Raw genomic sequence first — 27,406 nt, 5'->3', positions numbered from 1 at the left:
ATCATGGATTACAAAAAATTCGATCATGGATTACATAAAATTCGATCATGGATTACATAAAATTCGATCATGGATTACAAAAAAAAAAAAAAACATAAAAAAACAAAAAATTCGATCGTGGATTACAAGAACAAAAAAAAACAATTCCATCATGGATTACAAAAAATTCAATCATGGGTTACAAAAAAAAAAAAAACACAAAAAATTCGATCAAGGATTACAAGTAAAAAAAACAAACATTTTGATCATGGATTACAAAAAAGTTGATCATGGATTACAGAAAATTCGATCATGGATTACAAAAAATTCGATCATGGATTACATAAAATTCGATCATGGATTACAAAAAAGTCGATCATGGATTACAGAAAATTCTATCATGGATTACAAGAAATTCGTTCATGGATTACATAAAATTCGATCATGCATTACAAAAAAAAAAAACAAAAAAAAACAAAAAATTCGATCGTGGATTACTAAAAAAGAAAAAAACAATTACATCATGGATAACAAAAAATTCAATCATAGATTACAAAAAACTCTATCATGGGTTACATAAAAAACAAAAAACAAAAAATTCGATCATGGATTACAAAAAAAAACAAACATTTCGATCATGGATTACAAAACATTCGATCATGGATTACAAAAAATTCTATCATGGGTTACAAAAATAAAAAATAAAAAATAAAATTCGATCATGGATTACAAGAAAAAAAAAACAAACATTTTGATCATGGATTACAAAAAATTCGATCATAGATTACAAAAAATTCTATCATGGGCTACAAAAAAAAAAAAAAAAAAAAAAAAAAAAAAAAAAAGAAGAAAAAATTTGTTCTTCACAGAGTCGTTTTACATAAGCGATTTTAACTCAAAAAATCACCTCCAAGTGAATAAATTACATCCAATTGACTATATTTTCTGATAAACAACAATATAAGGAATCAAAAACCTAAATTTTTAACACATTATTTCTAATATATCATGAAAACAAAATCAAAAGGCGGAAAAAAAAAAAAAAAACAGCGGAATTTTTTTCCCCTGACATCTCACTGTTCATATCAAATTTCTTGCTGTAATTGACCAGATTACGTAAAATTAAAAATTTTAAATCATACTAGACACAATAAAGATTAAAAACCCTAATTATTGAACTCATTTTGTTCAAAATATACCATGAAATAAATCAAATGGCGGGAAAACAAAAAAACCCAAAGTTCTTACCTGTTTTTGTGAACCGAAGCCTTCAATCTCCAAAAAAGTCTGTTTTTCTCAACGATTTTCACAAATTAGTAACAAAATCTTTTGATTCACAGCTTTAAGATCAATATGCCAACAAATTTTGAAAGATTCATGCCCTATTTGGCATGAAATTTCAAAAATGGCGGAAACCCTAAACCCCGAATTTTTCTTGATCCAAAAAAAACCAATTTTTCCACCATTAAATCGTTAAAAAAGCTGAATAAAGCTGTTTACAGCCTGAAAAACAGATCACGTGCCGAAAAAACAAAAAAAATGATCAAAAAATGACAAATTTGGAAAAAATCCGTGAAGAACACTGTGCAACCCGTGTTCTTCACGGACTCGCCGATTCCGCACAGTGAATCGGCGAGTCACTGTGCGGAATCGTCCGGTTCTCTCTAGAACCGGACGATTCCCGGTTTTTGAACCGATCCGGTCCCTTTTTCACGAATTCCGAGTCGAACCGGGCGAGTCCGGTTCGACTCGGCGATTTTTAAAACGCTGGGTGCAACTGTAAGCTTTTTCTGTCAAGTTTTATGAATCAAACTTCTTGTAATTTGAAATCTTTGCTGGTTCTTGAAGAGCTAGGGTTTTTTTTTTTTTTTTTCTTGAAAGGCCAACTAATCGGGGTCAAAAGAGATACAAACTGATGAAATTACGTAAGGACATGAAAAAAGATTAAAAAAATACGGTATGTTTTGTATATACTCGAAAATTACAACGAAGGTCGGTAATGAGACTTTTTTTTAACAAAATTACCTTCGATTTAAGGATGCCATCCTCGGATTATATTTTAATTTTATTTATTTATATTTAGTAGAGGCGGTACGAGGTTTGAATCCTTGGACTGATCATTCTCTATTTTTTATAGAAAAAACTGCTTATTTTTTGAGATAATAACAATCCGAAAATGAGAACCTCAGACCGTAATATCATTTGAAAAAAATATCAGTTCGAGAATATTAACCTCGGACCGCTCTTTCTCTTCCCAATTTCTCTTCTCACTTAAAAACGAAAGGGGCACTCTCTTTTTGCCTTAATCATGAAAAGCCCCCAATTCATTATCTATTGTGAACAATACTTTGCATAGAATACAAAATTTGGCAAGGTAATGGGGTACAAAAGGAGCGGTTCCAGGTTAATATTCTAGGACTACTATTATTTCAAAAAATAAAGAGCAATCTGAGGATGGGGACGGGGACCTCGGACTGCTATTTTTTTTTACAAAAAAGAGAACGATCGGTCCGAGGATTCTAACCTCGGACTGCCCCTACTAAATAAGAAAACAAAAACTTAAAATTAGAGTGCGAACCGATGATACCATCCTCGAACCGAGAAGTAATTTTGTAGAAAAAAAAAAAAAAGTTGTATTGACCAACCTTAGTTATAATTTCTAGATATATAAGGAGCATACCGTATTTTCAGATCTTTTTTCAGGTCCATATGCAATTTTCTCTACAAATTACTACTCGAGATTCAGAAACATAGATTAGGGGGCTTTGATTGTGTATTTCAGGTGATGACCTAGAATACCTGGAGTTGAATGGTGCTTTCTTCTAAGGTGGCAGAATTATGAAGTGGGATATTTCATTTCATAGTGGAGTTATTAGGAAATAAATTTTGGTAGCATGCAGAGGAATATAAATTCTAAATTCTTTCTAATTTCTTGAGTTTTATTTTTAAAGTAAAAGCGAGGGAAGTGACCCTTTCTTAACTTTTGAATTCTTACAAAGAAGTTTTTATTTTTTTAGGAAGTTTAGGCCCTCTTTGGATCTCAAAGAAAAAAATAATCACATTAAAAAAAAATCCAATTTGTTTCATTCTCAATTGAGAAATATTATTATTTTATTTTATTGTGTTGGTAGACTGTTTGGATGTCTATTAAAATATGAGAAGAAAATTTTATTTGCCAGATATATCTATTTTGATGTGTTGCAATAAATTCTAAATTCATATTTTTTCTGTATTTTTTTCATTACATAAATTTTTTTTGAGCAACTTTAAATAACATGCATTTTGTATGCCTTTGACTCTGGACATGGAATCACATGCCTTTAAGCATTATAAATTAGTGAAATAATATGCTTGAGATTGCATGGTTTCAACATGTAAGACTTCGGAATTACATGTTTTAATTGTGATCAACCTTTTCTTTTATTGTGTTATAAAAACCTTCCAAATATATTTTCATATAACTTTGAATAACTATAAAAAACGAAAAAAAAGTTGGGAGGAGCCCATGAAAAAAATATGTTAAGCTATTGGAGGAGATTGAAGAGGTATATTAATTCAAGCATTATTTTTATTAATCTACTATTGTGGTTACGTTGTGTAATTTTTATTGTTTAAACACTAATTTTTTTGGATTTTATATTACATTTTTTGTGATAGTTGGATTGTATTTCTTTACGACTAATCTAGTCATATTTTAAATTTTTATATATTTTTTTGTGCTAACACATGTTTACGCACAAGGGAGATAAAAAAAAATATACTCATATAACAGGCTTAAATAGTTTACTAATAGACAATTTGAAAAACATCTTTTTAAATTTGATTTTTGAGGTGTGTTGTTATTTGGAAATAAGTTTTGTAAATACCAACAGACAAAAATGAATTTTATAAAGTTCAATTCTAAATCTTGGAAAAGTTTAAAAATCAATCATCTATAATTTATTTCTAAAAAATATTATTTTGATTTTTTTAAATTTTTCTTTTTATTTTTTGCCTATTCTTGATCTCCATATAGCAGTCGAAAATGGCAGAAAAATAACTCGAAATATGAAATTTTAAAGAAATCGATAAGAAATCCCAAACCCAATTTACATAATTTCATAATTTAATTATATTGAGAAAAGACATGAAGAGGGAAACGAAGAAAAATCTCATCATAGTTGAAAATGAGAGAAGGAAAGAGTTGTGAGACCTACTTGAGAGTGGGAGAGAGGCTCTTGTAAGTCCCACTAAGAGCGGGAAGGTTTGGGGAAAGGCACCAAGAGCGAAGACCAAAGAGAAAAAAATTTGAGCGTTTTTTTGCTCACATTTTTGGGCAATTTTGGCTTAGCTTCATAATCTATTTTGTTGGGGAATAAAATCTACTGAGGTTATCCAAACGGTTCCGAGTTGCTATCTCAAACTTTTTTGTCATTAAAAAATATTGCAATTTTGGGTACATCCAAATGGTTACCGGTTTGATTTTTATTGTTTTTTTGAGTTATTCATAGGGTATTTTTTTTTTTGTTCGAATTTCACATCCCAATATTTTGTGTCCAATGCTCGTGGATTGGGTTGGGTCATTATGATTGAATGTTTTTGTGCTCCCGCATGAGCACATAATCTTTCATGTTCATATTTTTCTAAAATTTTAAAATCCCGTTTAATGGGATGGTGCACTAGATGTAAAACTATTATTGAAATGTCTATTATTTTTCTTGAACATTATTTTTAATTTTTTTTTTTATTTCATCCTGACAAAATTCCATACACTCAAGCCCATTATAAACTGTAGCATGTCATTTGACCTAAATTATAATTTTTCTATGTCTCCATCAATTCCATATCAGTCCTAATCCAATCCTAAAAGTCTTTTTTTTTTTTTAATTCTCAAAAAGAGGTTAATGGGTACATTTATTTACCAAATATAAAGGAAAATCTTATCTCATTTAATCTCCTTCATTTCTTTAACTGTTTTAGTGTCGTAACCTAATTTTATGTAAAAAATAAAGATCGTGAATATTTGCTTTTTCATCCTCTTAGTGAGTATTTTTAAATTTTTTGAAATTTTTTATGTCATTCTTTGTGTTTAATATATTGCTTTGGTGTTTTTTTTTTTGGTAATTCAAGGAAAGACATGTCCCTATTCATTTTTTCAATAGATTGGTTTAACTTTATTATTTGATCAATCTTGAGGTAGTATATGTGGTTTTTTCTTTTTTAACATATTTAAGATCATACGTTATCTCTTGATTAAATATTATCTTTCGATTTTTAAATCCTTAATCTTCATAATTAAATATTATATTTTGATTTTTAAATCTTTAATTTTTATGATTAAAGATTATCTCTCGATTATCTCTTAATTTTCTAATGTATTTTCTATACCTTTAAATTAAAAAACAGTATAAGTACAAGTGAATTTCTCTCACAAACGCTATATTTAATGTTATCTTATCTACTCTTAAGAATTTAAACCAAAGAAAGTACGGGATGTTATCTTATCTTCTCTTACGAATTTAAACCAAGGAAAGTAGGGGATGTTAGAGACAGAGGATTTTGGTGGTTATGATAATAATTTGTAAGGTGAAGGTATGCGGTTTTTATAAGGTTGCCTTATATTTTTGTAGGATTATTTATTTTCTCTTTTTCTTTATTTAATAATTTTCTTAATTATCTTTCCTTTTTTTTTTATCTCGCAGTGAGAGAAGTAAGAGGCAAGTATTGCTCACTCCACCTTCCAATATTGATATGAAATAATTTGACTCTGCGGTCGTGAAAGAGTTTCTAATCACTATAAAGTCCTTTGCTGTTATCTATATTGGCCAAGAAGATGTGAACTATATAAGCAGAAGACCGTAAATCGTAAATGACAACATATGATTTAGAATTGATTACACATAATTTAGAATGACTTGCTACTTGCGTCTCAAATCCAAATGAACTCACAAGAGAAGTGGAGGAGTTGCATACAAGCGTAGAAAGCCTCTATGAGTAGATTACTCCTATTGGTTGAAATCATTCCCCTATGAAGAACTCTCTATCCTTAGTCAGTAGAGCACTTTGCCCAATTCTCTAGATGGATATTGCCTCTCTCCTTCATCCACAATCTCAATCTCTATGTGGATGATTGTTCTCTAAATGGATATTACCTCTCTCCGTCACCCATAATCTCAATCTCTATGTGGATGATTGACTGAACCAATTTCTAGTGAGGATATTTGTGATCCCATCAACGAAATTCTGCTACGTATATATTATGTTGCCGGATAATCTTGATCTTCACCGGCATCTATTTTGCTAATAGACGATGTCGATCTTGACCTCGATTATTTTCTGGACTTTTGTACTTAACCTTTGCTTTTGCTTTAAATTTATTGTATCAAACAACGTTCACTTAATTTAATTTAATTATGAGATTGTTGCACATTTGTTTTTAAATTGGATGTTCTCTCTGTGATTTCCTAATTGTTGAAAGCACTTTTTGAAATAATATTCAGCACAGTGAAATTTTGGATCGAAGTTTCTTGCATGGTTAGATTCTTTTACTATGCTGGCTCTTCTAATTCGGATTTTTCAGGCTCTTTCATCGACGAGAAATTATGTGGATCGATGAAAAATTGTGTGGAAATTGGATGTGTGTTTGTATACAGAGGTAGTTTTGTGTGGTTTCCATTTTGTTGAGCTGCAAGGGATTTGTTTGGGTCCTAACAAAGGCTATTTTTATTTATCATATATTTGTATCTTATTGGAAAAAGCTTACAGGGTTTGATAGTTGTGCTTGTGTCCTAGTTTGGTGTTTTTAGGCGAGTTTCAATTTGTTATTTACGACATATTTAGTTTAGATTAGGGTCTTACTTTTCAATGGTACGTTTTAAAGAGATGGAACATCAAAGTCATGTTCGGGTTTTTATTTTTTTTTGTTAATTGTAATACATTGAACAACTTAACAGATTTGTTCTTGTAAAAATGAGTTTGTTGTTCTTTTGTGCTTCTCTCTTTCCTATTTCTGTAAGTTGTGAGGTTGCTGTAGTCTCTCTCCTTCAAATCATCAATGATGTATGTGCAGGATTTTTCAATATGAATGTGCTCATTCACTCAATCTCTTTCTCCCTCTATGAGTTCTAAATTATTCGGTAAAAGACCAAGATGATTCTCTCTCTAGGGAAATGTTTTGATAGGGTACAGCCTAGCCTCACCGAAAATGGCGGTTTTTGTCGCTCCATCCTCTATAAATAGTGTATATTGTAACACATTATCTAAATCGTTTATTTTTTGTAACACATTATCTAAATCGTTTATTTTTTGTAACACATTGTAACACATTATCTAAGTTGTTTTTTTTTCTTAAAAAACCAGTATTCATGGATTTACAAGATTTATGTTTTTTTTTAGTTTCAAATTTCACAGTAGGTGTTGGAAATTGATTTTAGAGCCATCATGGAGATTATCGATATCTAAAGTGCACTAATTTCATAGCAATACTTAGGCCACGTGAAAACAAGGAGCAATTCAGAATCGCGCTCAAGGCATGAGTTTAAATTGTGCCCCATTTTCAAATAAAAGGAGGTGTGATTTCGATTAATGCCATTGATGAGTCAGCTAGCCATTATGACACTTGGCACTATTTTAAGATTTCATGAACATTTGTTGAAACCTTGGGGTCCACTTTTTTACATGTGTCTATCTTTAGAGCGCAATTTGGAATAATGTCATCTTTTTCACCCCATTTTTCAATAGCACTATTCTAAAACTCTATAAATAGCCCCTCATGGATTTTACCTCCCTTTTGGAGACTATGCTAAGATTGCTAGAATTTTATTAAAAGAGAGAAAGCTCGATATGTGTATTGTAGCCAATGCTTCAAGAGTTCTTTTTTTTTTTTTGATAATAAAAAAAGCTTCGAAGAAAACTCGATATATGTGTTTTATTTGTATGACTTGTTCTAAGTTTCTTATTATTCCAAAGCTTCTTTATTTGGCTTCTTACTATTCCAAAGCTTTTCTTTGCTCAAAGTTTCTCTTTATCCAAAGCTTCTTTATTTGAGTAAAATTTGTATTTGAAGCAAGTAAAAAAAAAGTACACCTCTAAGTTTCTTATTCCAAAAAGCCTGCTTTCATTTGATAGATGAAGCCTATTTATTTAGTTAAATTTTTTTTTTGTTGGGCATTATCTCTTTCATTCTACACGTGCAAAAAATGCACATTGAGCAAGTGCCTCGCTAGGTTCTTTACTATTTTATAAAAGGTAAATTATTGTTATTGTGCTCTCTCTGATCTGTCTCCCTGCCGAGTCGTGTTTCGATTCTTCGATCTGTTTTGGATCTTAATGTTCTCAACTCCGAATATAAAGTCCAACTGTTTTTGTTGATCCGCTGCTGACTTATGTTGGCTCTTCCAAGTGTCTCATGTTTGATGATCGAATTTCTCGATCCTGGTTGATGATCAAGTTTCCGTTACTTGATCATGTTTAATGATTGAGTTTTTCGTTGCTCAATCCTATTGGATGATGGAGTCTTCCATTGGTCCATCCTGTGTAATGATTGAGTTTTTTTTTTTTTTTCCTTCTCGCTACTCAATCTTGTCAGCTCCGGATGCCTATTGATTTGGTGTTATGTGAGATTGCTCTGTTCGAGGCATCGATTTCTGATGATCGCTAATTTGCATAATTCACCTCTGAAAAATAGCCTATGAAAACGGCCGATTTGCTCTATCTGGAAAATTGCCTCTCTTTGTTTTGCCTCTAGATATTGATCTCAGGGTGATCTGTCTGCAATCTCATCAGCCACTCTGATCTTTTTTGATGATCAAGTTTTCCGTTACTGAATCTTGTTTGATGATTGTGTTTTTTGTTACTCGATCCTATTTGATGATCGTTTTTTCTGTTATTTGATCATGTTTGTTGATTGAGTTTTTCATTACTCGATCTCGGATGTTCCTGAGGGCGCCTGTTCATGAGGTCTGTTAATTTTCTGTGCTTGTTGTTCAAGTAATTTGTGCTTGTTATTCAAACAATCTGAGCATGGAAATCACTGCTTCTATCGGTCACGCCATGAACCTAAAGCCCTGAAGATCCAACTCGTTTGTTTATGCAACTTATTGTTCAAACTCCAAGTGCTTTGTGTCAAAGCATCTTATGTTTGAGGGAAGGTATTAACGTATGGATATGGATATGTATGTATTAGACTGGTACATATTAGTATGGATATACATTTGTATGGATACATATCTCTTGATAAAATTAAGTGGTGTCTATCCATAATCATTGGTATTTATTTTTAACTGTTACTTGCCATATATTTATACGAAGTCTTGTATATTAGAGAGGAAGTATATGAGATATGTATTTTCCCTTTTAGTTAGAAATATAGATATGTATTATCTAATACATATCAGTATGGATATGTATCTGTATGGATACATATTTCTTGAAAAGATTAGGTGGTGTTTATCCATAACCATTGGTATTTATCTTTAACTGGCTGTATATTTATACGGAGTCTTATATATTTTTTATTAAAAAATTTAATAGAGTTCTCTGCATTATTCTGAAAATTCTAACAGATAAAAGCTTTATGCATTGATGCACGTAAGAGAGATAAAAGAGAAATGAGTGAGAGAGATGGAGAGAGTAAAATCGAGTGAGAAAGAGTAAGGTCGGTAACATATTTTATTGGTGAGAGAGAGAATATTGCAAGGATAAGTAAGAGATTGTACAATATTTCTATGCTTCCTCTACTCTATAAAAGTTATATACTTCTCCCTATCCAACCGTCCATTCCGAATGGGCGGCTGAGATGACTCTAATCACAATGTCATGTCTTTACATTATTTTATTTTTAATTTTTTTGTATATCAAAGATTTTAACACCAAATTGTGCGTGTTCACTCTTATCTTAGACTTGCACATGTAAAAAAATATTCTCAATAACATAAAATAATCAAGATGCCCCTAAAAGATTTAGGGGTATTTTGGTCATTATATTTTATCAAAAATCTTGTTTTTTAGTATTTTGTTTAGATGCATCCCATTAAGATGACAACACGTCCCAAATTTTATATTAATATAGTTTGTAGAAAAATAAGCTAAAATAAAATATATCTTTTATGTAGTAGGAGATATCTTCTATGTAGTAAGAGAAGTATAGAAACTTCCCCCCTAATATAACCCTATAAACTACTTAATAGAATATAAAATTAACTATGATTGTGTACATTTTGAGATATTTGAGATTCAAACTTGAGCAATTGACTCTTCAGGTTGGGGTTAGCCAGTAGCTTTTTATGTTTTTAATATATTTCACCATACCTTGTCAAGATCATGCCAGGTTTGATTTTTCACTCATGCTCTCTCCAAGCGAAAGACTCACATCAAACCCCCAAGCCTTTGTGCTCACCCAAAAAACTAATCCTTGTTCTCTTTGTGTTTCTCTCTTTAACCCAACCTCTTCTCACACCCATATAACTCTTTTTGTCCACAAATCTCCCTCTTCTCCGTGATTATCTATCTATCGTATCTTCTGTATGCAACTCGTGAAGCCTCGCTTTTCTCCCTTTGTTTCTCTCTCTAGCATGCCACTCCATAGTTAGGATACTCGCCCCTGTCATCTCCATGTTTCTCTCCATCTACTCTCACCCAGATTACTCTTTCTATCCACAAACCTCCCTCTTCTCTGTCTTTCTCTTTATCCCAATTAGTGTATTCAACTTTTATGAAGATGACAAAAGTACACATTGTTTTTTAATGATATTTATACAAACATCTTTACTTGATGAAAATATCATAAAAGTAATTTTTTTTTAAAAAAAAAACCATATAGTTAATAAATCCACCATTCACAACTCACTTTAACATTAATATTTGTAATTTGAAAAATTGTAAATCGTAAATTATCCCAATATACATATACCTACATACACACTTTTTCAGCCATAAAAAAGAAGTATAATAAGGTGACTTGAGTCTTTAGTTTGTCGATATGTTCACACTAACAACTCCTCTCCCCACGAATAGGAGATGATTTGTTTTTGTAATAAAAATTCATTGGATAAGAACTCTATGATACAACATGGATATTGCCTTCTACCCTTGAATATCTTCCACCTATTTCAATAAAAAAAGACATGTAGGATTACACATAAATTATGAATAGATAAATTGGTTATTTCGCCATTGAATATGCGATAGAAGATAAAGATTTAACAATAAAACTAGGATTAAGCGAACATCGTCTTGATCCCAATAAAGAAAAGCCCATAAATAGAAAAAAAAATCCTGGACAATGGGTCTTTCAGGACCTATTAAGCTGGTCATCCATTTCATGGTGGCTAGCTTTTTAATAATTTAAAATTATTGTTTAAAAATTGTTTGTCTGGTGATGTGAGGCAATTTACAAAATTTGGGATCTATGCATTTGAACTAATATTATTTTTTTTTTCCTAAAATGGACGACTAATATTCCTTGCATTTTCTCTGTCCTAAAAATCATTCTTTTGTATTTTATTTTATGATCTTTTTTTCTAAACCCAAGCGGAAGTGTGTACCAAATTTTAGCAAAACAAACGCCCATAAAGCCCCCATAGTAAGGGTGGCAATGGGCCTAGAGGGCTGGGCAATGGTCCTGGCGGGCTGGCCCGCCTGGTCAACCCGGCCCTAAAACTAGGGCATGGCAACCAAGGCCGAGGGTAGTACTGGGCCAGCCCGGCCCTCTTTTTCTTTGTTTTTTTTGTTTATTTTATTTTCACTTTTATTTGGCCCAGTCCTACCTGGCCTGTCTTGAATAGATCTAGGGCCTGGGCTGGCTCTATTGGGACAATGAGAATCGTTCATTGCTTTGGAGTAAGAACATTGCCACCAAGAAAACTAAACTTAGTCAACACTTATTGAATTGTTTTCAAACCCAACAAACCAAACTCTTACAAATCCAGTCAAATTTTGAAAGAGCTCAATTAATGACATTTGAATTAGTAATCCTAGAAACCATCCAACCAACCAAAGCAAGTAAAGAAGAGGTTCTCTTGCTCAGCAATTTAAAAATACTAAATCAAAGTAAAACTCATGCTGAGTCCTGGGCCAACAGAGTTAGGATAGTCCCATGTCATATTCCATTAAACAAAATAAAGTAAAGATTGTATGTTATTTATTTAATAAATAAATAAAAAATTCGTATAGAACCCTAATTCCTTGTATTATTTCATGGTAAACCCTCTTTCTATTTTTTTTTGAAGCCGTATAAAAAAACCCCTAAAGATTGCATCATACCCCTTTATTTCTTATCTCTTTCTTTTATTGACTTTTATTATAAAAATTAGCTCCAACAAATATTTTTATACCATTTCAACCCAATTTTTTTTTAATGGGTGGAAAGGAAAAAAGATGGTTAAAAAAGTTTTTGGGATAAAATGGTATAAAAATATTTGATAGGGCTAATATTTATGGTCAAAAGTCAATAAAAGAGAGAGATAAGAGATGAGGGGGTATGGTGCAATACTTAGGGATTTCCTCATGCCGCTTGAAAGAAAAATGGAAAGATGGTCTACCATGAAATAATATGAAAAATTAGAGTTCTATACGAAAATTTCCCTAAAATAAATGCAAACACTTATAGATACTCAACTCCAGAAGAAACAAGAGTTGCACCAACTAATTTCAAAGGGAGAAAAGGTTTCTGTTTTTCTTTGGTACTTAGGGAGAAAATGGAGGCTTTTGAGGATATCTTTTAATGCACTTGAGACAGATACAATTGCTTGGCCACATGCATGTTACTTAAGCTTTCAAAGGGAGCAAAGGTCTCTGTTTTTCTTTGGTACTTAGGGAGAAAATGGAGGCTTTTGAGGATATCTTTTAATGCACTTGAGACATACAATTGCTTGGCCACATGCATGTTACTTAAGCTTGTTGCATGCATGTGGATTGAAGGCATTTATCATTGGAAAAATTTTATATGTGGTTACAACCTTAAAATGTAGAACTAAAGACGCACCTCAAAAATCCATCGGAAAAGTTTGTTTTAATGTTGGAAAGCCCTCTAATTGATCATATTGACATTGAGATGTATAAATATGAAAAAAAAAAAAAAAAAAAAAAATTTGTGAGTCCAATAAATAGTGCGTCTTGCAATACATTATTTAGACCGTCCATTTTCAAGATTTTCATATGCTTATATATCTACTTGATTTTGAACAGGTTTGGAGTTTTAAAAATTTTATAATTAGATATGAAATAGATTTTTAGATAATTCTAAGATTTGTTTTACATCAAAATTACATGTTATAATAAAATTTGGAGGTGAGCTTTAATTGGATTGTTTAAGGTTGCAACCTTATAGATACAAAACCTTTGATATTTTGTAGCCATTTGCTTTGTCGTTGATAGTTTGATTTCTAAGAAAGATTTTTAATTTTTGTGGAGAGTTGGCCGTAATCCAACATTGAAATTAAAGTCGTCGTGAAAATGGATTCCCATTTCGGTTTTAGATTCTATCTGTCTTCATGTATTATTGGTTTTAAATCGGTATATATATTTTGGGATTGTATACTATGAGACCATTTATTTTTATTACAATGATGTTATAGTTACTCCTAGCCATGCGATGTTAAATTAGATGGATTGAGGTGTGAAAAGAAGTATGAGAATTCGCTTTTGACCTTTGAGTCTGGTAGATGATTAAAAGTTGAAAAATCACCTTGTTTGAGATATGAAGGACAATAATATTTGTGCCTTCCTTATACCAAAAGCAAAAGGTCCCTTTGTTTTCAATTTTTTTTTTTTTTTTAAAAATTAGAGTTTCAAGTTGTGGGTGACTCAAAGGAGGTATCATAAACCTTGTGTAATAGGTAAACAAGGTCCCATAGGCCTTGCATTGAATAGGCCGGCACACACGGCCCAGCCAACCACTGTGCCCGTCTCGTTTCTACGTGCGTAGTGCTGCTTAGTGGCCCTTGATGGGTTCAGGCATACGCGGGTCCCACATAGGCACCCATTACAACAGAAAATTGGATAGTCCCTCACAATGGGTATGGTAGTCATTTTCCTTTTGAGTTTTCGATTTTATTTCTTTAGTTTAGTCTTCCAGATAATTGGAAAAAGACTCTAATGATGTTTTTTTCTTTCTTTTTTTTCTTTTTTTTTTAATTTTAAAAAGTATAAGAAAATCAAAATAGAAATTGACATATATGTTTTCATGTTAGCTTGATGTGATGAATGTGACTTAGTCATGCTTTGCTTGCTAGCCTCACCAAAATCCCCCAAAACACTCTTGTTTTTGCATGAAAATTTTGTCCCGTATCAAGTAGTTGTATGCATTTTTGATGGTCATAGGGCTATCCACATGTCATAAAGAATATAAAGGGGGTGGTTTGTATAGAGCTTAGGCTCAAAAGAATTAAAATAAAATACACTTTCAAATAGTACCAAGAAATGTGGTTTCAGTACTGGAAATCTTTGTGATAGCCTTAAAATATATTTTTCATCACTAATTATAAAATTTAGCTTCGAAAATTGTGTAGATCAAGCAGATCTATGAAAACTTGAAAATCATGAAAATTGACGATCCAAAACTGCATTACAAGATGTATTATTTCCAAACTTGAAATCCATTTTTTTCTCGTGTCCATGCATCTTGATGTCGAGATGATTAATTTGAGGATATTTTGGCATCAAAACAACTTCTTCTAGTGAAATTTTTGTGGTGAGTTCTAACTTGATTGTTTAGAGCCTTGCATTTATATAAACTTTCTCTAAGTATAGTTGCTCTGGAACAATTAGGAGATTCTCCAGAAAAAATACGGGGTTCTGATTATGGGGGTAACATGCTATTGGGTGGTGGTCCTGCTTATGGGGTCAAATCAATACGTTCTAAAAAGAAAGATTTGAATACCAATCTCATCGATATCATTGATCTCATAAGCATCATAACAAATCCCGTCAATCCAAACACTTTTTTGATAAATACGAGACATTTAAATTGTACGAGTATAGAGATCTATTCATTGATAAGAAAAAGGAAAAACATGAAAAACGATTGGATTGATGGGAAAATAGAATCCTGGGTCGTAAAGAATGATTTGATTGATAATGAAGAACGAGAATTCTTGGTTCAGTTCTCTACCATAACGACAAAAAAAAAAGGATTGACCAAATTATATGGAGTTTGACTTATAATGATCATTTCTCAAAGAATGACTCTGGTTATCAAATGATTGAACAACTGGGATTAATGGGTGAGGTTTGTATAGAGCCGAGGCTCACAATCAAATTAGAGACTACCTTCAAATAGTATCGAGCAATTTGATTTCAATATTGGAAATCTTTGTGATAGCCTTAAAATATATTTTCATTTTTATTTATAACGTTTAAAGCTTTAAAAATAGTGTAGATCGACTGATCTATTAAAACTTGAAAATTTTGAAAATTGGCGGTCAAAAAATGCGTTACAAAATATACTATTTCCAAAACTTGAAATCCATTTTTTTCTGATGTCCATGCATCTTGATGTCGTGTAGCGGAGGTCTAGATGCACGACCGTAAACGGCATGGTCCGTGCTGCATGACCTTAAACTGCACAGCCTCTCCCTCACCAATGGCACTCGTTCTTCCTTCATCTCTCTCTTTCTCTCTCTCTCTCTCTAAGGCAAAGGTTTGGGGAAGACTTAGTGAGCAGCCATTGTTAGAGTGGGTGTGAGCTGTGAAAGAAGAGTTTTTGAGAAGGCACTACTACTGTTCATGTAAGTGGATTCATCACCATTGCATTGTGGTCATAAGGATACATATAGTTTATGTTTATGAGATGAGTAATGAAAGTGCATGTAGTGTGGTAATCTCTTATCCCTTGTTCATTGAAATTTGGAGTTTTTGTTTTATGATGAACTATATAAACTTTTCCCAATATAAATTGGTCCTAGATTTATAAAGAGACCCTTTATCTTTTGTGCATGAAGATCAAAATCATTGCCACTCATTAGATGTCAAATCGGATGGCTTGGGGTGAATCACGAATTCCTAATTTTTTTTTTTGGAACTTTGTTTCTACTCAATGACACTCTTACAAAACCATCCATTTTTAAACATTTAAGGGATAAGAATGCTTGTGACCTCTATGAACAAAAGATAATGGTCTCTTTGTAGACAATCCCTTACAAAAATATGATATTTGACTATAAATTGAAGGTATAAGGTAGCATACATTAGCAAGAATGCATCTAGGATGATGCACCACTTGCCATTGCAAAAAATTAGTGGGTTGATTTTCTGATATTATTACTAGCAATGGTGGCATAAAAATTTCATATTGGAACAGTATAAGTGGTTTCAACTTTCAAATCCATTGGCAATGGGGAAGCATTTTGAAGTCGACAATCTAAACGCGTATCTGGTTTCTTCCATAAACCAACAACACCCTTTCGACAAATGCACAGTCTTGAACATAGATATAGCCCAAGGAATGTAACTTTTGATGTAATAAAGGGAAATAAAATAGAATGTTGACAAATTTTCATGAGGTAAAAACAAATGCAATGTCTCATTCTTAAAGAGTCGAGGAATCCTTTATAGTTTATAATTTGGCTTCTATGCAAAAAGTGCCTTAGCTGCTATGGACTGTAACTATGACATAGTGTACCGAAAAATTATGCAGTCAAGACCTTGGGCTGAGGTGAATCATTTGGGCGAGTCCAAATAACTCATCCGAATCTAACATGAGTAAGAAAAAAAAAAATACAGACAAAAAAGGAAAACTATATTACATAACCTCCCCATTTCTTAAGTTACATGGCATATTGGTTAGGTTAGGTTAGTTTCTCTTAGCATGCCTCTTTATGCTAGGTCTCAGGTTCGATCCTCACGATGGCTCCTTTGTTTAACTTCACTTCTTAAGAAAAGAGCTAAGGCTCCTGAGGTTAAAATAATGACGGCAATGCTTGTGGAGGGTTCAAAGCCTCACCACGATGGAAAATATTGCCTTGCCCAAAGGGCGATACCACAATGACAATTGCGTCAATGTAGATTATGGAACTTGCTTCATGTTTCTAAGTTTTAGAAAGATGAGGTAATTGGTGAATTCGATGGATTCACCATGGGCAAAGTGTTGGGTGGTCAAGAAATAACATACTCATAAGATGAGTGTAGTTAAGATGATGTTATTAAGATAGATGAGTAGCAAGACAATAAGAGACAGAATTTGAAATGAATAGATTTGTGAGAACTTTGGTGTGACTATAGTAGGCAATAAGATGAGATAAAGTAGACTTAAATTGGCTAGCTATGTGCAACGTAAACTTCGTCTAACACCTATTATAATGTGCGAGTTTGTTCAAATTAAAAGCTCAAAAAAGACAAGGTTTAGGTCCAAAAAGACATTGTTGAAAGTAGTAATAAAGATACAAGGATTTATGGTCTCACCGAGGATATGACCCTTGATAGAGTAGAATGACAGACCAAGATTCGTATAATTGAGCCCAAATAGTAGGAAAAAAGGTCTGATGATGACGATAATGATATATATGCAAATAGCTTATTGTAATTGTACAGAACCAAGAGGTGGTCCACACTTCGAATTCTGTATTGAATATACTTGTCAGCTATGGACGAGAGCCACGTCAAAGATGAAATGGTATACACATCAGGTTTGTCAAACAACAAGGACAATTTGACAACTTGGTTGGTGAGTGGGTGGTGGTGTGTGTAGGGATGGGGTCCATGTTCCACAACATATCTACACCATCTTTGCATAATTTCACATGCATGGATATAATAAAGTGAAATTCGATGCTTCGAACCCAGGTTTTATTGAGTATTTCACCGCTACATTTGACATAGGTCTTGTTCACATGCTCCATTAGTGACATATTTCTCCAATTTGGTCTTCTATCAAATGCCACTTGAGGACGACCAGCTGACTCCCAAGGGCCTGAGAAAAAAGATCTAGAGGTTGGGTGTCTGGCAACAATACACTAAGATAAAACATTTGGATGAGCACAAACTCACCTTTTATTACATATTCCCATTCCCTTTCCCGTGGTTGTCCAATCATTAGACCCAGAAGCGAACCCATTCATGATTCCAGCCGGGAAGACCTGGAAAATGAAGAATCAAGAATGTCATATATCTCAGGAGCTAGATCAGTTCCCAATGAAAAAGTAAGAATTTCCTCAACAAAAATTGATGGAATTGGACCTAAAAAAGCCATTCGGGTTCGTTCTCGATTAGATATCAGTGGGAACATAGTAATCCCTCACCGCATCGCCCGACATCCTAGAGCAAATCTATGGCATTCTTCATTGGATACCATTTCTAAAATCAACTGTGACTTTACAAATTGAACCATGCTCTTACCAATCAAAAAATAGAAGAAACTCAACTTTGTTTGAGGAGTTAATGCAAACTGAACCATCTTCACTATATGTGATCCATATATGAGTTAGTCTTGTCGTGGATCATCTTATCGTTATATTTATTAGATATCTACTATAAAATGTAATTTGTCACTTTCTCACGAACATGTATGCTACAGTTTCATGTATAAGTTGATCCTCATTGCTTATAAATTGATTTTCAGTTATCATGGCGGATGATAATGGAGAATCAATTGATGCCTCTGTCTTGTACGACTCAAATAAGCACATATCAAAACTGATTTGGGAGAGGAGGGGAGGTACGTAACATTTTAAACTTCTTTTAATATCACTTGATTATTTTCTTATTTATTATAAGCAATACATTTTGAAATATACTCCTTATTTCTTTTTTTTCGGATTTCAGGAAAGAAATCCATATTGATGATTAGGTTGAGATGTTGTCTTAATATTTGCATGAGTTCAAGTCGGCTTCAATAACTTAACCATTATGTTTAATTTTTTGGTGAAGTACTGGATCTAAGAATAATCTTCTAACAATAACTAAGCCGAAAGAGATCCGACTGGATGAGCCAAGCACCAAGAGGTGGATGAAACCCATTAGCTACAAGAACCCTCATCACTTCCAATCTCTGATAGACCGGGACCTTGGTCTACTCCAACCCAACTGTACTCGTTTGATTGCTAATTTTTATTATTTTGGTAATGTTTTTTTCAAAGCATCTGTTCATTTGATTTGCTTTCTATTTTTCCTTGAGAGATTTTATTAGAATTGAGGGTATAACCCCTGATCGAGCAGCATGGTGGATTAGGATGCATGTAGCCTGACTTCAAAAAATTGAGAAATTGTTTTAATGATGATGATGAGATATATTTAAACCGATCCTATACATCTAGGCCTTCACAACTACAATGTGCCCACAATCATAATATATGAAAACATCACATAATATTACGTACCAAACCGCAATATTAAGCAAGGGATCCTCGAACGTCCAAAATCTAAACGGACAGTCCTTCCCGTGGTGTACTATGAACCATATATCACTAGTGTACTATACCATCGTTAATCTGCACCGCCTGTCTTTTGAAATGGACGTTAGATACAAGTATTGCGTACTTTCTTTCAAGGAATGCCACGCTCCCGCGATTGGGATTTGAACGATGGATAGCCACACATAATCGAGTCAAACCCAAGGGCCAACTCCCCTTCTCTCTCTCTACTGTCCACTGCTGCTTTTCTCTCTCTAGAGCTTGTACACTCTCTCTCTAGGGCCTCCGGCATCTTCTTTCTTTGTACTCTCTCTCTCTCTCTCTCTCTCTCATGGCATCTGCTCTTCTTTCTCGCCCTCCTATCACTCGAAAAAAGTGGTTTGCGTCTTCTTCATTACCGAAGAGGCCACACCTCTCACCACTCTCTGTTTCCTTCAACCCAACTGGAAATTTCGACCTCTCCTATAATACTGATCAAGGTATCATTACTCTTTCTCTCTCTCTTCTAATGCCCAATTTTGCGCAAGCATTTTCATATATTCTATGCGTCGGTTTGCATTATTTTGCATTTAATTCGGCTTTTATCGGAAAATAATAGATTTTAATAGTTGGTATTCAGTAGAAAATATACCCAAACTCTCCACCCCTTCTTCTAATTATTATCTCTCTCTCTCTGTCTCTCTTTTGTTCCTGCTCTTAGTTTCCTTTTGTTTTTCTTTGTGGTTGCCTGCATAATTATTTTTTGTATGGAATGGTTCATGTGAACAACATCAATTTTACTCCCTCTTGGTGAATTATTTTTTCTCTTATAGGTGCTAATTGAAATCAATTGTTGGGTGTTTGAGGTTCATTTAGATTATTGATGAGTGGCTATATAGGTTCTCTTCCTTCTTTGGATTATAGTGCTTAAATATTTTCAATTTCAGTCTCATTTCCTTATAGACGCATCTTATTTCAAAACTACTGGCTCAATTCATACCTTCTAGGTTGTATGTTCTTTATTTGTAACATTTCATTCCTATAGTGGAAAATTGAAAAAAAGGAAAAAGAAAAAAAACCTATGAATTTGCATTTCTGTGGTACATTGCTCTTCTTTGTTTTGCTTTAATGGACTTCAATTTTTGGATATTTTCTCTCATTCTTCAAATTTATTTCTTTACTTGATGCTTAAAACTCCCCGTTAGCTCCACCATGCCATATTCGTTTTATCTCAGACATTGATACTGATTCATCATCATTAGTCAACCACTCCAGAATTTGTTGTTATCAGACCTTTCTTTTTGGTGTTCTTGTGATTTCTTGTTTTGGGAACTTTATGGTTGGCTGGAATTCTGTGCTTCTTCATAGCATTCCACTACTGTAGGCCGTCAATACACATGGAAAAGATTACAGTGCTATTTGTGAGTTCTGGTTGCTTTGATGCCATCATGGATCATTTCTGGTCAATGATATTGTGAAGTTCGGATTCATGATTGACATTCAAAATATTTCTAGCACTTAAGTTATAAAAAATTGATCACTCAAATGGTAAGCATGAGTTCAAAATGTGACTGTATAGAAATTGATCTGTACTCTAGTTGCACATAACACCTATCTGAACTTCTACATCCTAACCTCACTGGAACTAATATCGCCCATGCTGCTATCCTCTTCACCCTATTTGAGGACCTTCTGCTCCCTTTCTTTTATCATCACCACTAAATTTATTTGCAACATGGATCTCCTACCATATTGTGGCTTTTGATATACTGCGCTCTTTAAAAATCAGGCTTGGGCTTGATTGCATAATGCCCAAGTTAGAATCCTGCTGCTGAACTACAAAAAGAAGTGTATAATAAATATTTATCTTGCATTCATTGTTTAAAAAACCAATATACAAGTTTGAGATTTTCACTTCAAGACTTCCAATCTATGACTGTGGCTCAGTATAAAACCTTTTAAATTTCTCAGGTCAGCTTTAGAAGGAGTGCTTTCCCTTGCCCTTCTAGGAACATATATCTCCAGTCATGACATAGTTTACCAGTAGTCAGACATGACTGATGTAGCTAGGTGTAAATACTCACATTTACTTGAGCTCATTGCCAGTGTTCTTTCACATGCATTTTCATCATAGTTTCTTAATCCCTTCCTATGCTGCTCCTCTCATTAATCATAGTCACTTTTATTGCTGCAAGTTTATGAACGGGTTATTGACTTATTTTAGAAACTAGAAATTGTTTTTATATAACATGAAATAGGACTAATAGTATTTGTGGATGGGGTTCTTTTATGATACATTTTCTCGCAAATCTTTATTTAAAAACTGTGCTGAAATTCTTTGTTTACAGATGCATCTCAAGTTGCACCTCCGTTACCGCCAACAGATGGACGGCTTGAGATAGTACTTGACAACGATATCCTTCGGCGCCTTGACTTATCACCTGTTTGTTCACTTATGGGAGGTATTAATTGATGCCTGATATTTTATAGATTATTATGACCTGATATTTTGCTTGGTGCCTTGGCCTGTATAAATTGATGTAGTTGTTTATTTGTGCGATGCATCTTATCCCACATGATCCTGTTTTACTTATGTCCCTTGTTGCATCCTGGATTGGACTTGAAATTTCATTGCTTTTTCCTTTGTTAACAATAGAAAAAAGGAAAGTATATCATTGTCCAATGGACCACAAAAAGGCATAATCTATTGATGTCATCACCGTCTGTTGAAGTGGTGGATGATATCGATTAGAGCATTAGACCTACCAGAATAGAGTGCTCCTACCAGTGGTTCCCATTCTTTTTCCATTACCATCCCTCCCTCCATCAAATAGTGATGCTTCAATGACCGTTATTCTATAGTCCACTGGACTAATGTATTTTCTCAGCCAATGATGCAGTCAACCCCATCCTTAGTGAGCCGCTTCCTTATTACTCCCGAGTGGGAACAGATGCTACCCAGGATCCACTCAAGAGCCCTTGAGACCACACTCTAACACTCCCCCATTTTCTTGAGCACGAAATCAGTCCTGTAGAGGCCAAGCCATTCCACTTTGATCTCATGTGGTTCAGAGAAGCTGAGCTACATTCCTCATTCCTGAGTGATAGTCCTCTTTCTCGATGATGGGGTGGGTGGTTCTACTTAAGAAAAAACTTCACCTGCTGGAAAACAAATTAAAACCATGGAGCTACCACCAGTTCTGCAGCCGCTGGGAGGAAAAGAAGTGTCTCCTTCAGGATATTTCAACACTAAATCAGGTTGAGGAGGTCAGGGCATTTTCCTCCCCAGAAAGAGCTCGTAGGATGGATCATGGAAGCCAAATTCAAAGCTTCTAAGCAAGAAGAGTTTTACTGCTATCAGCACTCTTGAGTGAAATGGCACAACTGCCCAAGAAGGGAGACCAGAACATCTCTTTTTTTCACATGATTGCTACCTGTAGAAGGAGATTAAACTCCATTCTTCAGATCTCCAACAAGGGTCATGCCCACTATGACCCTAGCTGAACTTACATGGTCATAACTTGGTCTTTTAAGAAACTTTTTATAGCTCAGAAATTGCTGTCCTGGGTTTGCAAACTAGAATTTCAGATCCCTCTTTCCTGAAAGGCAGTATCCCTGGAGGCTTCTTTCTTGGAGCTTGAGATTAGGAGAGTGATAGACCAGGATAAGGCACCTGGCTCCAATGGTTTTCCAGTGGCCTTCTTCAATCAACTTTGAGACACCCTAGCCCCTAAAATTCTAGTCTTTTGTGCTGAATTTCACCACTGAGTTATTTCACAAAAGGTATGAATGCTACATCCATTGCTTTGGTCTCAAAGATTGGGGCTGCTGAAATTAGTGAACTCCACCCCATAAGCCTCCTAAATAACTCCTATAAGAAAATCTCTAAGGTCCTGAGTCTCCTGACTACTAGGCTTAGAGGAGTTTTAGACTCAGTAATATCTCCTAATCAGGGCACTTTTGTCAAAGTTGGCCAAGTCTGTGGGCTGAGCGCAATGCACGCATCCACGAAGGGAGGACTTCTAGAGAGCACCTTCTACGGTAGATTACCCACCTCGTCAACAAGCTTGCAGAAGGGAAGGGTCGGGCTTTCCATCCTTCAGAGAATGGCATCTCCACAAATCTCAAGCTAAACTAGTGTATGGAGCCCCCCTTACCCCAATCCATGTTGCATGGTCCTTCCCTCCCACGCATCACTTCAAGCTCAAACTTGATGGGTCTTCTCTTGGGAATCCTGGCATAGCTAGTTGAGGGGGAATCATCCGAAATAACACAGGTGATTTTGTGGCGGCCTTTGCAGTACCCCTGGGTTTCACCTCCAACATAGTCGCTAAGTTTTATGTTCTAGATTGAGGCATCGCCTGACTGCTGACCCTTAATAATTGCGAGTGACTCCAAAATGCTTGTTGAATCTCTGACCCAATGCATAGACCCCATGGAATCTGCGCACACTTTTGTCCAATTGTAGGACCAAGCTCTTTTCCTTTGCAGACCACCAATGGCAGATCTCTCATGCTTTCAGGGAGGAGAACACAGATGCTGACTGCCTGGCAACATGGGCAGTATCATTGGCAGAAGCAATTATGTGGTGGGCTTGCCCCCCAGATGTTATAGACCCCTTTATCTTGCGTGATATTCCCAATGTTCCATTAGAAAGGGACGTTTGATGATTGTAATTGTAATATGTTCCTTGTTTAGTAATAAAATGGGTAGGGGCTTGTCAACCCCACTGATTTACCCAATAAAAAGAAAAATCTTCACTACTCCATGGACCAAAACTGTAAGATCTCAGGCACCGTGGTCCCTCTTGGTGGTATAGAAATCTGGTCCCCTAGGTTCAGGAGGAACCTCAACAACAGAGAACTACCTCAGCACAGAACTCTTATCTCCCGTCCATGCCTTCTTCTTTCCTGCTTATGGCATGGATAGAGTGCTGTGGGCTTCCTCAACCTCTGTTCTATTTTAAGTTTCATCCTTTTACCATGAAATCAGGGGCCCGTTCAACTGCAATGAGGGCGTGGAACCCAGCTGCTCTTTAGTTGCTTGAATGTACACAAGAAGTACTAACAGTGGACCAACTTAGAAGATGCGGTCTTGTTATACCTTATTGATGTGTCTTATGCAAGGATGACAAAGAAAAAGTCCACATTTTTCTTCACTGCCAGAGAGTAATACCCATATGGAGCTCGCTCTTAAACCTTTTTGGCTGTGAATGGGTTGTCCCGGCACCCATTCAACATCTCTTGCCAGCATTCTTCTCTCCTTCCTTTCCCATGGCGAGCTTGCGGCTTTCGAAAGTATCAGTTCTGAGTCTGCCATGGAACCTTTTGGTTTGAGCGCAATAGCTCAAAGGCAAGAGATGACATCTGAGTCTGTCTTGTTCTGTCTTGAACAGCAGCAAATCCAGTATTCTAGTCAGCCACTCAATGGAAAGAATTCAAAGCATTCACTAGATTGGATTTCCTGTTAAACAGGGAGTCGACAGTGAGGATTCCCTGGAGATGCTACCCCCTAGATCCTCATATTGTGACCCCTCCCAAATCAGGCTCGGTGAAGCTAAATTTGGATGGCTGTTCACTAGGAAAGCCTGGCCCGGCTTGGGTTGGGGATATTTCGGAGACAGCCATGGCTCCATTATCTTATCCTTCTCAGGACCTTTCGGCATTGACACTTTGACTATTGCTGAAGCCTTGGCACTCCTCCAAGGTCTCAAATTTTCAACCCTAGCTGGGCCTCGCCCTAGCGTCGAGGGGTAGAGTCGGGCTAACCAAGTGTCCATGTTCCCTTGGAGACTGCACCAAATTTATGCATAGGTCTTCAAACTTTGTGCCTTGATAAACATCTTTTAGCATGTTTAGAGTGAAGCCAACACTGTTGTGGACCAGCTGGCCAAATAGGGAGCTCAACAATAGTCTCATGATTAACTGTCCTGCCCCAGTCTAGACAGTCCTGCAAGGACCATCGTCTGCTTTCTTGCTCATTTTGCACAACCTTCTCTCTCAATGGAAATGTTGTATAGTCTACTCCTGTCTGGAGGCCATTTTGTAAGGTCCGAACTTACTTTTTGGCATTTGGTTGACCTTTTGGTGCTCTTTGTACGTAGTCAACAGCGACATAACACACATCTAGTAAATTGGTACTATACAGTCAATAAGAAAAATGAAAAAAAATTGGCATTGATTTTCATTTAGTGTGTCTCATCACATGGACTGTTTGTGCTTGCAGAAAGCACTCAAGCAATTGATCCAAAAGAGCTTCTTCAGAGGACTGTCGGATTCACCATAAACTATGAAAGGGAGGATTCAAGTGATCCACGTGAACTATCTGAGTTTCCTGAAATCAGGCTGTGGTTTGTGAGGCTCGATGCATCACTTCCTTGGTTGCCCGTTGTGTTGGACTGGAGAGCTGGAGAACTTGCTCGATATACTGCAATGCTCGTCCCTCATCAGGTATGATTCACTGCCACATTTTCAATCAACGAAAGTATACTGTAATCCAGTGGATCATGTAAGTTCGCACTCCATTGGTCTCATCATCATTCAATGAAATGATAGACTGTGATGAAGAGAAAGTGTGAGTTGTGATCATCCAGAACAGGGCATGACCCCAAAGGTGGGTCCCACTTTGCATCATCACCTATCATTTCATTGGATGGTAATGACCACTATGGTTTTCCATGGTCCATGGGATTATAGTGGAGTTTTTGTTTGTTCAATCATCTCTTCTTAATGAAATCATGTGTTGCTGGTCTTTCTATTTATGGAGGAAATGTTCTGCAGATGAGTTTAAGATTAGGTGTTGTGTTCAACCCAGAGGCATTGGAGTTATTTGTAATGAAAAAGGTCTTTATTGTTTACTCTTGGTTGAAGCACCACAATATTCCCAAACCTAAATTGAAGACGAGCGATATGGCACGCATGCTTGGATTCGGGATTGGAGACGAACTCTATGACTTAATTGATTCCAACCCTGCCCTACCATCATGAACGAAAACAATGGCATAGGAAGTTGCAATATTATATTAGTCCAAGATTTTGAAGTGCATCGGAGTCATACTCAAACCAAGGTTGCAGTTTCAAACCCCATACTCTCACCATTTGCAACAAAAAATGAATTCGGGGGAAACAGAGAAGGTTTTGATGCATATTGTATCATAATGGCACATGAATATATGGTCTGAGGAAATAGCAGATGATCCATCAAGGGTAGATGTATTCTTCAAACTGCATGCTTACTTTGGCACAGTGATGCATTGTTTGAGAGAAGAACAAGTGACAATGTGCTGTTGGGTGCGGGTGTTTTCTCAACTAGGAAGCATTGTAGCATCTTAGTGGTTCTTGAGAAAGATGGATTTGCCTTAGAGTTACAAATACTTCATTGAGCTAAACAAGAACAGTCCAGGAGCACTTTATGGCCTCAGTTTACATTTTTGTTTCTGGTATGTAAGTAAAATGAATCTTTTGTATTGGCTAAAAGCATGTGGTTTTCATCTATAGTGACTAGTTCAACTAGAAGGTGCTTGCTGTTACAACCTCGAGATTTTTGTATTACTGAACAAAGGGAGAAAAAACCATCAAATTGCCTGAGAATTCTTTCACACCCACTTCAATAGAAAAGTTCTTATGAATGGTATGACCACCTTTAACATTTCACGTACACCATACTCTTCAATGATTTAGAAGCATTTTGAATGCCTGTTTACACTAGAAAGCGTGCAGATGTCATTATTGAATTAGATCAGGAGGTGTTGCAGTTCACATCAGAGATGGCTGATGCAAAGGGGTATTTCTATTACAAGTTAACATCCAGTATGATTATATTTTCACAATTCTTTGAATTATTGTACCTCTATAAAGAGAAATACAATTAAGACCCTATCCCGATGTCACCCAAAATACATATTGGAGCTGTTGGGGCAACAATTTAGGTGATGACCATGAGAGAGAGAGAGATTTACTTGGGCCATTCCGAGACAAAAAATGCCAGATTTTGCTAACTTTGGGACAATAGCATAGGTGTTTTTTTAGATAGTTCATGGAGATGGAGTTTTCTACATGTGGTAGGAATGAAACTCATGATGTCATATACGTTGTGGTTACCTACTATCCTAACCACCTAGCCTTGAG

At 35.1% G+C, this 27,406-nt stretch overlaps 1 protein-coding gene and 1 long non-coding RNA gene across 2 annotated transcripts; both read left to right on the top strand.

Annotated features, from left to right (window-relative positions):
- Positions 1 to 3,338: 3,338 nt before the first annotated feature.
- On the top strand, positions 3,339 to 6,385 carry LOC148779402 (uncharacterized). The gene is made up of 2 exons (XR_016045197.1): positions 3,339 to 3,524; positions 5,661 to 6,385. It is a non-coding gene; the product is annotated as an uncharacterized LOC148779402 (long non-coding RNA).
- Positions 6,386 to 19,564: 13,179 nt separating this feature from the next.
- On the top strand, positions 19,565 to 26,907 carry CRR6 (chlororespiratory reduction 6). Its single transcript, XM_006843735.4, has 4 exons — positions 19,565 to 19,780; positions 21,629 to 21,742; positions 25,506 to 25,729; positions 26,060 to 26,907. Exons 1-4 carry the CDS (start codon positions 19,633 to 19,635, stop codon positions 26,264 to 26,266), a joined length of 693 nt encoding a protein of 230 aa, XP_006843798.2. The 5' UTR covers positions 19,565 to 19,632; the 3' UTR covers positions 26,267 to 26,907.
- The last annotated feature ends 499 nt before the right edge of the window (positions 26,908 to 27,406 follow it).

Source organism: Amborella trichopoda, chromosome 12, assembly GCF_054954075.1.
Source record: "Amborella trichopoda isolate Santa Cruz 75 chromosome 12, AtrichopodaSantaCruz75HAP2 v2.0, whole genome shotgun sequence".
NCBI classification, from domain to species: domain Eukaryota; kingdom Viridiplantae; phylum Streptophyta; class Magnoliopsida; order Amborellales; family Amborellaceae; genus Amborella; species Amborella trichopoda.
The sequence above is the reverse complement of the archived record's forward strand: the minus strand, read 5'-3'. Positions and strand labels throughout refer to the sequence as shown.